Genomic DNA, 12,666 nt, shown 5'->3' with positions numbered 1-12,666 from the left:
AGGTTCACACTACTTCTTGCAGCTTCATTTGAATTGAGTATTTAAAAGGGCTTTTCTGATCTAAAAATGTTTATCTGTGGGGTGTAGTTTTGAAACTCAGCCTTGCTGCCCTGTGCAGTTTGACCAGGTATATTGTGGTCGTCTTCCTCAAAGCATATCTGGCTATGTAGCAAGCGTACTGTACATTTATGGCATTGGGTCTAATTTCTTTGAAATCTAGTTTATGGCTCTCAAATCCACTATCGCCTTCTAGTGGTGTAAACAGCAGGTGTGAAACGCCCACGTTTTGCACATTTCCCGTGACGTCACTCGGTCTTTTTTGTGTTATTGAAGGAGGAAGACTCGCATTCACGGAAGTCAAGCAACTCGACAAGTTGCTGTTAACCTAGCTAACGTCTCTAACAGGTAATGTAAAAAAATTGTGTTCATTAGATATAAAATGTATCTTATTATATCTACAATGCCTTTTATTGTTTGGTCGTTTTTTAAGGTAACATTACTGTAGCTAACGTTAGCTGGATACGTTTTATTCGAACAACACTACTTTGTTTATCAGACGTTAGCTAGCTATCTTGCTAGCATAGCTAACAACTAACGTTAGTAGTTAACTATATATCTTCATCCTTGTTGTGCAAACTAGCAAGTTAGCAAACTATTTCCTTTACTATGTGATCCATCAACATGGATTTTGTTAATTAAAATGTTAATACTTTCTGCCTCTATCAGAAATTCAATGTAAGCTAGTTAGACGGTTATTGGTTTCGGGGGTAGATACTGTTAGCTTTTTAGCTAGTTAAGTTAGCTACATAGCTCAATGTCTGTCAGTTTTATATGTCCGCTCCAGTCCTACCTGCCTGTAGTTACTGGTGTGGCCAACAACCAGCTCACATGATGGTGATGACTCACTAGTGTCGAAACCTCTCCTTATTCCCTCATCTCCTTCATCTTCACGTTCTCTGAACAAAGGATAGGTGAAAACAATATGGTGGGTGATGGCAGTATGTCAGTGTGGCAAAGAAATTGTCAGACTTGCCAGTATGTATTGGCTCCTCTTTTCAATACCAACTTATTTTGTTTCCTTAGCTGGCCATCATGCTCGGGGGAGGATTCAAAGCAGAAAGACTCCGGGTCAACCTCCGACTGGTGATCAATCGCCTGAAGCTCTTGGAGAAAAAGAAAAGTGAGCCAGGCAACAACAGTACCAGTCAAAAGTTTGGACACACTTACTCATTCCAGGGGTTTTCTTTATTGTTACTATTTTCTACATTGTAGAATAATAGTGAAGATATCAAAACTATTAAATAACATGTATGAATTCATGTACCCCCAAAAAAGTGTTAAACAAATCCAAATATATTTTATATTTGAGATTCTTCAAAGTAGCCACCCTTTGCCTTCATGACAGCTTTGCACTCTTGGCTTTCTCTCAACCAGCTTCATGTGGTAGTCACCTGGAATGCATTTCAATTAAGAGGTGTGCCTTGTTGAAAGTTAATTTGTGGAATTTCTTTCCTCAATGCATTTGAGCCAATCAGTTGTGTTGTGACAAGATCGGGTTGGTATACAGAAGATAGCCCTATTTGGTAAAAGACCAAGTCCATATTATGGCAAGAACAGCTCAAATAAGCAAAGAGAAACGACAGTCCATCATTACTTTAAAAAATGAAGGTCAGTCAATCTGGAAAATTAAGTACTTTGAAAGTTTCTTAAAGTGCAGTTGCAAAAACCATCAAGGGCTATGATGAAACTGGCTCTCATGAGGACTGCCACAGGAATGGAAGACCCAGAGTTACCTCTGCTGAGGATAAGTTCATTAGAGTTACCAGCCTCAGAAATTGCAGCTCAAAGGAATGCTTCACAGAGTTCAAGTAACAGACACATCTCAACATCAACTGTTCAGCGGAGAATGTGTGACTCAAGCCTTCATGATCGAATTGCTGCAAAGAAACCACTACTAAAGGACACCAATAATAAGAGACTTGCTTAGGCCAAGAAACACAACCAATGGACATTAGACCAGTGGAAATCGGTCCTTTGGTCTGATGGGTCCAAATTTGAGATTTTTGGTTCCAACCACCGTGTCTTTGTGAGACGCAGAGTAGGTGAACTGATGATCTCCTCGTGTGGTTCCCACCGTGAAGCATGTAAGAGGTGGTGTGGGGGTGCTTTGCTGGTGACTCTGTCAGTGCTTTATTTAGAATTCAAGACACACTTAACCACCATAGCTACCACAGCATTCTGCAGCGATGTGTGGTTCCCACCAGATGACCTGACCTCCACAATCACCCGACCTCAACCCAATTGAGATGGTTTAGGATGAGTTGGACCGCAGAGTGAAAGAAAAGCAGCCAACAAGTGCTCAGCGTATGTGGGAACTCCATCAAGACGGTTGGAAAATCATTCCAGGTGAAGGTGGTAGAGAGAATGCACAGAGTGCAAAGCTGTCATCAAGGCAAAGGGTGGCTACTTTGAAGAATCTAAAATATATTTAGATTTTGTTTTGGTTACCACATGATTCCATGTGTTATTTCATAGTTTTCATGTCTTCACTATTCTACAATGTAGAAATAAAGAAACCCTTGAATGAGTAGGTGTGTCCAAGCTTTTGACTGGTACTGTACACACAAACACTGTGCAAGCTGTAGTCTATTCTCTGTTATTTAACATTTTTGTGTCTCCGGTTGTGTAAAAGGTTGCGTCAATCGAATCTGGTATCAGGATAAAATGTGATTCAGAGTCACCGAATATACTTTAAGTATTTTTATTTAACATAAGCTCAGAATGGTAAATGCAATTTTCGTATATACGGGTTCACTGTATCACCACGCAGGGTAAAGCAGAGAACTGACTGAAATAGTACAGACATCTTCTTTTATACTGTGACAGATGTAGTTCCAACTTTAGAGTTGGCCTGTCACAGTAGAGGCTTAGCGTTGTTTAAACTTGATAGCCTATCGGTGGTGCCCAGGCTGGTCCCAGCCTCACAGGATCCAGATATCCGGAAGTGTTTGTTGTGAAGCTTGAGCTGATTCGTCGGTGACTACACTGCTCAGTTCCTGTTTTCTTATTATTCAGCAGTCACGCTATGTTTTGTGATTAACATGTCCTATTTCTATAAGGCATATATTTTTGTTAAAAAGAGAACAAAACCATCCTTCAGTTGTCTGTAAAATAAATGCTTACAGAATTGATCTTCTGTCCCTTTGTAGCTGAGCTAGCTCAGAAAGCACGGAAGGAGATTGCAGACTACCTGTCAACAGGAAAGGATGAGCGAGCACGGATCCGTGTGGAACACATCATCAGAGAGGACTACTTGGTAGAGGCCATGGAGATCCTAGAACTGTACTGTGACCTGCTGCTGGCTCGCTTTGGCCTCATCCAGTCCATGAAGTAAATGAGCCTGCCTAGAGGACTCGGACAAGAAGGCTCTTCCTCAATTGTTTATTTCCTTGCATCATGTCTCCTTGCTGCCTCCTCAAAACACATTGGATAAGGTTAGAGAGGGGAGGAGGCTTGGTACTTCTCTTCCAATGCATTTTGAGACGGAGAGAGGATGCAAGGAATCGAGTAAAGACAATTGAAAGAAGAGCCAAAATTTCTCCTGGTCAAGGAAAAACTCCTTTCCCTATTATGGGTGTCTTGAGTTTATCCTTCAGGGCTTGACATTAACGCTTGTCCGGGACAGGTAAAACAATTAGTTGGACAAGAAGAATATAGATTTACTGTAAATTGTCTGGAAGGACAAGCAAAAAAATTCTAACCTAAAATTGCGCCGATCACAGTTTTGCGGTTTTGAGATGATCAAAGCTTAGAGCCTATTTGTTGATATTCCTTGCTAGTTAGTGAGTTATTTGCCCACTGACAGTACATTTTGATTAGCGAACATACGGCCATGAATAGCCTGGAAAAGTCACGTGTACATCCCCTGCATTTATGCCAGTGTGATTGGGCCTGAGGAGAGAGATTGTCGCAGCTAGACTATGGCCTATAAAATAGTGATGGACTAACAGACGGACTAGTTAGCCAATTCAAAACATATCATGTAGCTTGGCTGGTTATCTTGGTAGTTAAGTATTTAGCTAATAGCATGTATTAATGTCCGATGTCCTTCAGAAATGTTGTCCGTCACTCCTGAATAAATGACCGTCGCGCAGTTGATGAACGGGTGCGTTAACCTACTCCGGTTATATATATTTTTTTAATTAAAAGCATCTCAAACACTCAACATTGGGCATGTCATTCTGACAGTGTTAAAAATATTCTTAGAATAGCTAGGGCTGGGATGAAACCAGTGTCGCAATATTTCTTCCATGAAAACCCAAAGCAGTCCCAACTCTTTCGTCCTTTAAAAACCGGCTGTATGTAAAATATTGTGTGCTATAGCTTAGAAAATACAGAAATATGACTCTGGATGAAAAATGTATGTTTCCAACATAGGGCTGTTTTCCAAAAGAAGTTAAATTCGCTTCGTGTTTTGTTTCCTTGCCACAATAATAACGAGTATCGCCCCGGCCCTAAGAGTAGCCTAATTTTGAAATTACTCCTATCCTGTCAATAGATCTCCACGAAAACCTTCATATTTCAGCCTTACATGGTTATAGATAACATGTCTTAGAGTTACCTTGCTTTGAAGTAGCCTACTTAAGCCATTTGATCCCTTATTCATTAAATAGTATTTGGTTGTAATTGTAAAGTAAAAAAATGATTTATGTTATTTAAGGATTGCCAACCATCCTCCAGGAGAGCCTTAAAGGGTGGCAGGTAGCCTAGAGCTTAGAGCATTGAGCCAGTAACAAAAGTCGCTGGTTGGAATACCCGAGCCGACAAGGTGAAAAATCTGTCAATGTGCCTTTGAGCAAGTTACTTAACTCTAATTTGCTACAGGGGGCGCCGTACTACTATGGCTCACCCAGTAAAACTTCACATTTCACTGCACCTATCTGGTGACAAAACATTTGTATTTTTTTTACGGGGCTGTGTTTTATTTTGAGACAGTCTGAATATGTAAATAAGTCAATAGGCAGAGGGTTGCTTACATTTTTCTGATTTTCTGTATGGTAATGATAATTGTGTTTTGTAAAGTGGTTCCTTGCATCATACAACCCCATGTTAAGTCACCCTTTTGGCCCATGATGTTACAGACCATTTTTAATTTGAGCTTTCAGACAATAAAAAATCTGTCATCCCTTAACACCTATTTGTCTGTTTCTTGAAAGGGAGCTCGACCCTGGCCTGCAGGAGGCTGTGTCCACTCTCATCTGGGCAGCCCCACGTCTGCAGTCTGAGGTCAACGAGCTCAAAATTGTGAGTAGTATGCATTGTGCGTTAACATGTCTAGCATGTCTAGTCGCTTGGACTAGTCTTATTATACTGCCTCATTTAAACACTTGCATCCTGCCCCTTCCCTAATACACATGTAACGATTGGATTATAAATTGTGCCTTCCTGTATTATACTTATGCTACAATGTATTATTCTAGTCAACTGCCATTTACTTTATGTTCATAGGACTAATAAAACTTTAAACTAGTCCTCAGTTAAAAATACAAAAAATGAATGTGGTTTGTACACTTTTTGCTGTATTGTGATCCTTGATACTGTGCTTTCTCCATACAGGTGTCTGATCAGCTGTGTGCCAAATACAGCAAAGAGTATGGCAAGCTCTGTAGGACAAACCAAATCGGGACAGTCAATGATAGGGTATGCGTTTTTAGATGGTCTGCTTCAAGATACAGTAACAGTCAAAGTTTGGAAACACCTACTCATTCAAGGGTTTTTCTTTTCTTTTTACTATTTTCTACATTGTAGAATAATAGTGAAGACATCAAAACTATGAAATAACACATATGGAATCATGTAGTAACCAATAAAGTGTTAAACATATCCAAATATATTTTATATTTGAGATTCTTCAAAGTAGCCACCCTTTGCCTTGATGACTGCTTTGCACACTCTTTGTGTTCTCTCAACCAGCTTCATGAAGTAGTCACCTGGAATGCATTTCAATTAACAGGTGTGCCTTGTTAAAAGTTAAATTGTGGGGTTTAATTCCTAGGTAGGAGTGGTATACAGAAGATAGCCCTATTTGGTAAAAGACCAAGTCCATATTATGGCAAGCATAGCTCAAATAAGCAAAGAGAAATGACAGTCCGTTACTTTAAGACAGGTCAATATGGAACATTTCAAGAACTTTGAACGTTTCTTCAAGTGCGGTTGCAAAAACCATCAAGCATTATTATGAAACTGGCTCTCATGAGGACTGCCACAGGAATGGAAGACCCAGAGTTACCTCTGCTGCAGAGGATAAGTTCATTAGAGTTACCAGCCCAATAAATGCTTGACAGAGTTCAAGTAACAAACACATCTCAACAGCCACTGTTCAGAGGAGACCGTAGGAATCAGGCCTTCATGGTCGAATTGCTGCAAAGAAACCACTACTAAAGGACACCAATAATAAGAAGAGACTTACTTGAGACAAGAAACACAAGCAATGGACATTAGACCAGTGGAAATCTGTCCTTTAGTCTGATGTGTCCAAATTTTAGATTTTTGGTCCAACCGCTGTGTCTTTGTGAGATGCATAGTAGGTGAACTGATGATCTCCTCGTATGGTTCCCACCGTGAAGCATGGAGGAGGTGGTGTGGGGGTGCTTTGCTGGTGACACTGTCAGTGCTTTATTTAGAATTCAAGGCACACTTAACCACCATAGCTACCACAGCATTGTGAAGCGATACACCATCCCATCTGGTTTGCGCTTAGTGGGACTATTTTAGTTTTTCGACAGGACAATGACCCAAAACACACCTCCAGGCTGTGTAAGGGCTATTTGACCCAGAAGGAGAGTGATGGAGTGCTGCATCAGATGACCTGGCCTCCATAATCACCCGACCTCAACCCAATTGAGATGGTTTGGGATGAGTTGGACCGCAGAGTAAAAGAAAAGCAGCCAACAAGTGCTCAGCATATGTGGGAACTCCTTCAAGACTGTTGGAAAAGCATTCTTCATGAAGCTGGTTGAGAGAATGCCAAGAGGGTGCAAATCTGTCATCAAGGCAAAGGGTGGATACATTGAAGAATCTCAAATATTATATATATTTTGATTTGTTTAACACTTTTTTTTTGTGGTTACATGAATCCATAGGTGTTATTTCATAGTTTTGATGTCTTCACTATTCTACAATGTAGAAAAAAGTAAAAATAAAGAAACCCTTGAATGAGTAGGTGTCCAAACTTTTGATTGGTACTGTATTTATGTGTTTGTTTGTTTCTGTGTGCCTAAAACATTTCCCTGTCTCTACTTTAGCTCATGCACAAACTGAGTGTTGAGGCCCCTCCTAAGATCCTGGTGGAGCGCTACCTCATTGAGATTGCCAAGAATTACAACGTGCCCTACGAGTCAGACGCCATGGTCAGAGTGAGTATCTGATGATGAAACCTGTGTGCCTGTCTCCCTGTGCCCACCCCCTGACTGACTCTACTATTTATATACTACCAAGTCTGGAACCAACAGGACCCTGAACAGCTTCTACCCCCATGCCATAAGACTGCTAAAACTAAATACCTGCCCGGACTATCTGCATTGACCCTTTTTGCACTCTTTTGACTCATCACATACACTGCACTCATTACCTGTCCTGTTGCCTAGTAACTTTATTCCTAGTTATATGTACATATCTACCTCAATTACATTGACCCAGTACTGGTAACCTGTGTATATAGCCATGTTAGCAGTACTCATTGTGTATGTATTATTACTTTGATTACGTGTTATTATTTCTCTGTTTTCTTTCTCTGCATTGTTGGGAAAGGCCCGTAAGTAAGCATTTCACTGTTGAAGCATAAATTGGCTTTATCTGAAAATGTGGTCAGAGGCTTCGTATGGAGGGTGTGACGCTCATTGCGGAACCTCTGGAAGCATACAGAGGTCAAGCTCTACCGTTTCGCCGGACACCTCTTGAATTTTGTAACAATGCAAAGGGCTCTGTTTAGCTCCGCATTGTCATGATTGGTTGACGGTATGTGAGGGAGGGAGGTCCTGTATAAACGCAAACTCACTTCCTTGACAACTGCTCTGCTGCGCGCGAGAAAGTATGAATGCACGGACTTCTGCAGAGGCCGTATCACCATAAATGCTGCACGACCAATGCAGACGTTGGATTGATCATGCAGTACCTTTTAGTCTACACCTGTTGTTTACGATGCATGTGATGAATAACATTTTATTTTTACCCCCCCCACGCAGCCGGAGGTGTGTACAGGCGAGGAGGCTGACCTCATAGACGTGGACTCTGACTTCAAGAAGCCAGGCGGAGGAGGCGGTGGCGGCGGCGGAGGCTTCACCGCTGGAGCCATGCCTATGCCCATGGGCCCCCCATCAGCGTTCAGCTACCCAACACCCAAAGGAGCAGTAAGAAATGTTTTCCTCCCCCCAATAGTGGCTTGAATGACACCACTCCTGTTTGCGAGATAGTTGCTTACAGATGGAGTCCGCAGTTGGGGGAAACAGCGCCACTGACCGCTATTGTTCATGCAGCATGGGAAAAAAGTGTAGTACATATGTGCTTTTCTATCGTGCGTGCGATGGCAGAGAAGAAGAAAACAGTGTTAGTTGTTTGAAGTAACTTCGTTGTCGTAATATCGCAAACGGACATGGCTGTTTCACCATTAAGGATTCCAGCTTTAAGAAATATAGAGATGTTGATATGAATGTGATGTTTTTATACATATTCATTTTTTTTCTTTAGATGCCCGGCCCCATAGGGTTCAACGGCCCCTCTGTTGGCACATATGATGCCTTTAACAACTTCCAGCCTCCAATGAGAGGAGGGTACCCCCCTGAGCTGCCGAGCTGCCCCCCTACCTACGAGTCTGTAAGTGTCAGAGCCCCCTGCCCCTTCTGCTTCTCCAGACAGATGGACAGCCGGCCAGTTCACCTTTCAGGGAAGAGGAGTTCATTATAGTTTGCTTGTGCCGTCGCTTGTCTCTGCAGCACAGTGCTATGCTACAGGGACATGATAGGGATTGGATAAGAACAGATAGAATGTGGAAACGGTCATAGCTGGTATTAACTGCTAATCACTAACCTTGTGCTGAACTGCATACGACTGTCTTTTGAATGCTCTGAGTGATTTATAATATGCTGAAACAGATCTGCTTGCTGTCAAACTAGTATGTTACTGGATGTGGCAGGGAAGCAATGTTCTTCATAGTGAAGTGAATGCAATTTGAGGTTAATTATATTATTAGCTCTTGCTTTTTGCTCATTCTTACCCCAGCGGTGTTGACTTTCTCAGCAATGCACTACTTCAATGATTATTCCTCCCCCAATCACATACTAACATACAAAACATTGTTTTTCTCTGCCTTCTCATGTGTCTATACAACTTTAACATTTCAACATGCAGGCAGGGTAGAGAGATCATGATGTGTGTGTATTTTTCAGATTGATGAGCTGTCTATTAAACCTTCTGATCGATCCCAGGTCTCTGGTAAGTTGTTTTCAATGAATATTTCCTTTCCTACACGTCAATCTCTTCAACGATATTATTGCTTTCTTTTTGCATAACGGTTGCATTGGGGTGTATTTGTAATGTCAATCTAAACCTATGTTCTTTCCACAGGCCCTGGGCCTTCATCCCAGATCTACGATAACAACGCCCTCCCTGAGCTGCCCTCAGTTCCCGACACGCTTCCCACTTCCTCCTTTGGAGTTGGTCGAAACACTGCGAGCTCTGATGACATCGACTTTGATGATCTGTCACGGCGCTTTGAGGATCTGAAGAAGAAGACCTAATCCTCCAGTATCCCATCATGCTCCTCTGTGTTGTCAGTCACCGCAGCTACAGGATCAGGAAATGTTGAAATATTTGGATTGGAACCCTTTGCAGTGAAACTCTCCTCACTGTGTAGTTTTACTGATGTTAACACGAACTGTACCTCATTCAAACACACGTGTCTGTCTGGCACACTGCAGGTGAAGACCCTTTAGAGTGCTATTTGACAGTACATTTTGCAGTACACTTTATTATCGACTACGTCCAATCAAAACTGGACCGTATAGATGTCATCTGATATGAGCACTTTGGATATAAAATGGCCTTCCTGATAGTAACTAGTACTCTATGTAACCTCTCAATCTTTCTCATTGCTATGATTGTCACATATCCCCTTGACTCACAGTATGAGCTGATATTTGGTTAATAATCAAATAGTCTTAACTAATAGTGTCTCTCATCCATAGACTGGATTGAGTAATCCAGAATGTCAATAGTTTGTCGTTGTGCCATCGCTTGTCATGAAACTGGTGTTTACCTGTCACAATCGCATACTAGAAAAACCTGTTTTCTGGCACACCCATTATGTCGAAATATTCAGGCCTAGGACATTTTCAAGGCCGTAGCACCCGGTCTATGTCGGGTTTTACCCTACTCTTACTCTCCGGCTCTGGACCTTTGGTGACGTCTGAAACCGGTTCTTTGACATATCTCTTACCTTACATGGGGTGGAGGGATTTAATTAGACTTGATTGATAAAGTGGGGTATTGAAATATGTAATATACAATGCTATTTACAGGAATGATTGTTTTAATTGTACAGCAAAAATATGTTGGTAGCAGGTTGAAGGCAAGAGTTGGAAAATATTTTTTTAAATAATTTAAAAAAAATGAGATCCACTTAATGTTTTAAAGATGATTTAGTTTAACCCTATACAAACTTTCCATGTTTGTGTAAAATAACCCATGCAGTGTATTGTGAATGGAATGCATGATTTGACTGGTGACATAAATTATACTCTATATGAAAAACCACTTGACCATGTAAGTTGGATGTAAATACGTCCCTCAAAATGTAATGGGTTCTTCTTTGTGTAATAGAGGTTTATAGTGTGATTCAGTATGTTATCTATGTATGTGCGCCACACTGTATTTACCGTCATCAGAGGCCTTCCCATTCTATAAGTGTATTCAGACTATGTACACGTAACATGCAGTGGTGGACAAACTACCCAATTGTCATACTTGAATAAAAGTAAAGATGCCTTAATAGAAAATGACTCAAGTGAAAGTCACCCAGTAAAATACTACTTGATTAAAAGTTAAAGTATTTGGTTTTAAATATACTTAAGTATCGAAAGTATAAATAATATAAAATGTCTTATTTTAACGAAACTAGGAAACACAATTTCTGTGTTAACATTTGTGGATAGACAGGGACACACTCCAACACAGACATAATATACAAACTAAGCATTTGTGTTTAGTAAGCCCACCAGATCAGAGGTGGTAGAGATGACCAGGGATGTTCTTTTGATAAGTGTGAATTGGACCAATTTTCTGTCCTGTTAAGCATTCAAAATGTAACGAGTACTTTTGGGTGTCGGGGAAAATGTATGTGGTAAAAAGTGCAATCTTTTTGGGGGGGGAATGTAGTGAAGTTAAAGTTGTCAAAAATATAAATAGTAAAGTACAGATACTCCAGAAAACAACTTAAGTAATACTGTAAAGTATTTTTACCTAAGTACTTTACACCACTTGTAACATGCCTATATCTTAATTTATATAATCTTTGTTAAAATTAGTTAAAAGTTTTTTTATTTTATGAACATGGATTGAATCTTGGTGATGGAAGTAGTTTTGCGAAAGGGGGCTGGATTTGCTGTTCCTGTCTTATAGCTTGTTTTCACTAATATATGATGGATGGAAGTTAGGAGTGTCTACTCTACCATCCTAAAATAAGACTTTAACACTACTGTACAGTGACCCGCTCACTGCTTTGACTGCTCATCCTCTTAGGTGTAATGTAGGATTGTTTGAAGAATGTTTGATACCAACTTTGATTAGCAACTGTACTGTATATCTTGTCACAAAACATATTAGCCTATGTTTTTTCTGTCTAATAAAGGACATATTTCTAATTGAAGTTCTGGGGTGGCTAATTTTCTTAGATGTAATTGTTTCGGTGTTGTCATATCTTGTCAAGTGAATAAGTGCTACTGTAATCAAGGAAGTCAGTTGGTAGTGCAGTGTAGATACTAGTACTGCCACTAGAGAGGGTAGATTACTAGTTAGTTGTTCGCAGTAACTTTGTTGTTGTTGTAATATCACCAACATACATGGCTGTTTCACCATTAAGGATTCCAGCTTTAAGGAAATGTTGAAATATTTGGATTGGCACCCTTTGCAGTGAAACTCTCCTCACTGTGTAGTTTTACTGATGTTAACATTAACCTCATTCAAACACACGTGTCTGTCTGGCACACTGAAGGTGAAGACCCTTTAGAGGGCTATTTGACAGTACATTTTATTATCGACTACGTCCAATCAAAACTGGACCGTATAGATGTCATCTTTATATGAGCACTTTGGATATAAAATGTCCTTCCTGATAGTAACTAGTACTCTGTAACCTCTCAATCTTTCTCATTGCTATGGTTGTCACGTATCCCCTTGACTTACAGTATGCAACAATATTTGGTTAATAATCAAATAGTCTTAACTAATAGTCTCTCGTCCAGAGACTGGATTGAGTAATCCAGAATGTCAATAGTTTGTCATTGGTGGGTTTCATGAAACTGTTTTTTACCTGTCACTGAATCGCACCTGTTTTCTGGCAAACCCATTGTTTTGAAATATCCAGGCCTAGGACATTTTCAAGGCCGTAGCACC

The 12,666-nt window shown here is 40.5% G+C and overlaps 1 protein-coding gene across 3 annotated transcripts; it reads left to right on the top strand.

Annotated features, from left to right (window-relative positions):
• The first annotated feature begins 318 nt into the window (after positions 1 to 318).
• Positions 319 to 11,920, top strand: LOC120046382 (IST1 homolog). 3 transcript variants are annotated; one of them, XM_038991580.1, is made up of 10 exons: positions 319 to 405; positions 1,084 to 1,180; positions 3,210 to 3,390; positions 5,217 to 5,304; positions 5,617 to 5,700; positions 7,305 to 7,415; positions 8,244 to 8,408; positions 8,746 to 8,871; positions 9,483 to 9,489; positions 9,622 to 11,920. In XM_038991580.1, exons 2-10 carry the CDS (start codon positions 1,093 to 1,095, stop codon positions 9,792 to 9,794), a joined length of 1,023 nt encoding a protein of 340 aa, XP_038847508.1. In that variant the 5' UTR covers positions 319 to 405; positions 1,084 to 1,092; the 3' UTR covers positions 9,795 to 11,920. The 3 variants fall into 3 exon arrangements, with proteins under 3 accessions (XP_038847508.1, XP_038847499.1, XP_038847518.1); XM_038991571.1 differs by having other exon boundaries at positions 9,444 to 9,489; XM_038991590.1 differs by lacking the exon at positions 1,084 to 1,180 and having other exon boundaries at positions 340 to 405; positions 9,444 to 9,489.
• Positions 11,921 to 12,666: the final 746 nt, after the last annotated feature.

This window comes from Salvelinus namaycush, chromosome 1 (assembly GCF_016432855.1).
Source record: "Salvelinus namaycush isolate Seneca chromosome 1, SaNama_1.0, whole genome shotgun sequence".
NCBI classification, from domain to species: Eukaryota; Metazoa; Chordata; class Actinopteri; order Salmoniformes; family Salmonidae; genus Salvelinus; species Salvelinus namaycush.
The sequence above is the reverse complement of the archived record's forward strand: the minus strand, read 5'-3'. Positions and strand labels throughout refer to the sequence as shown.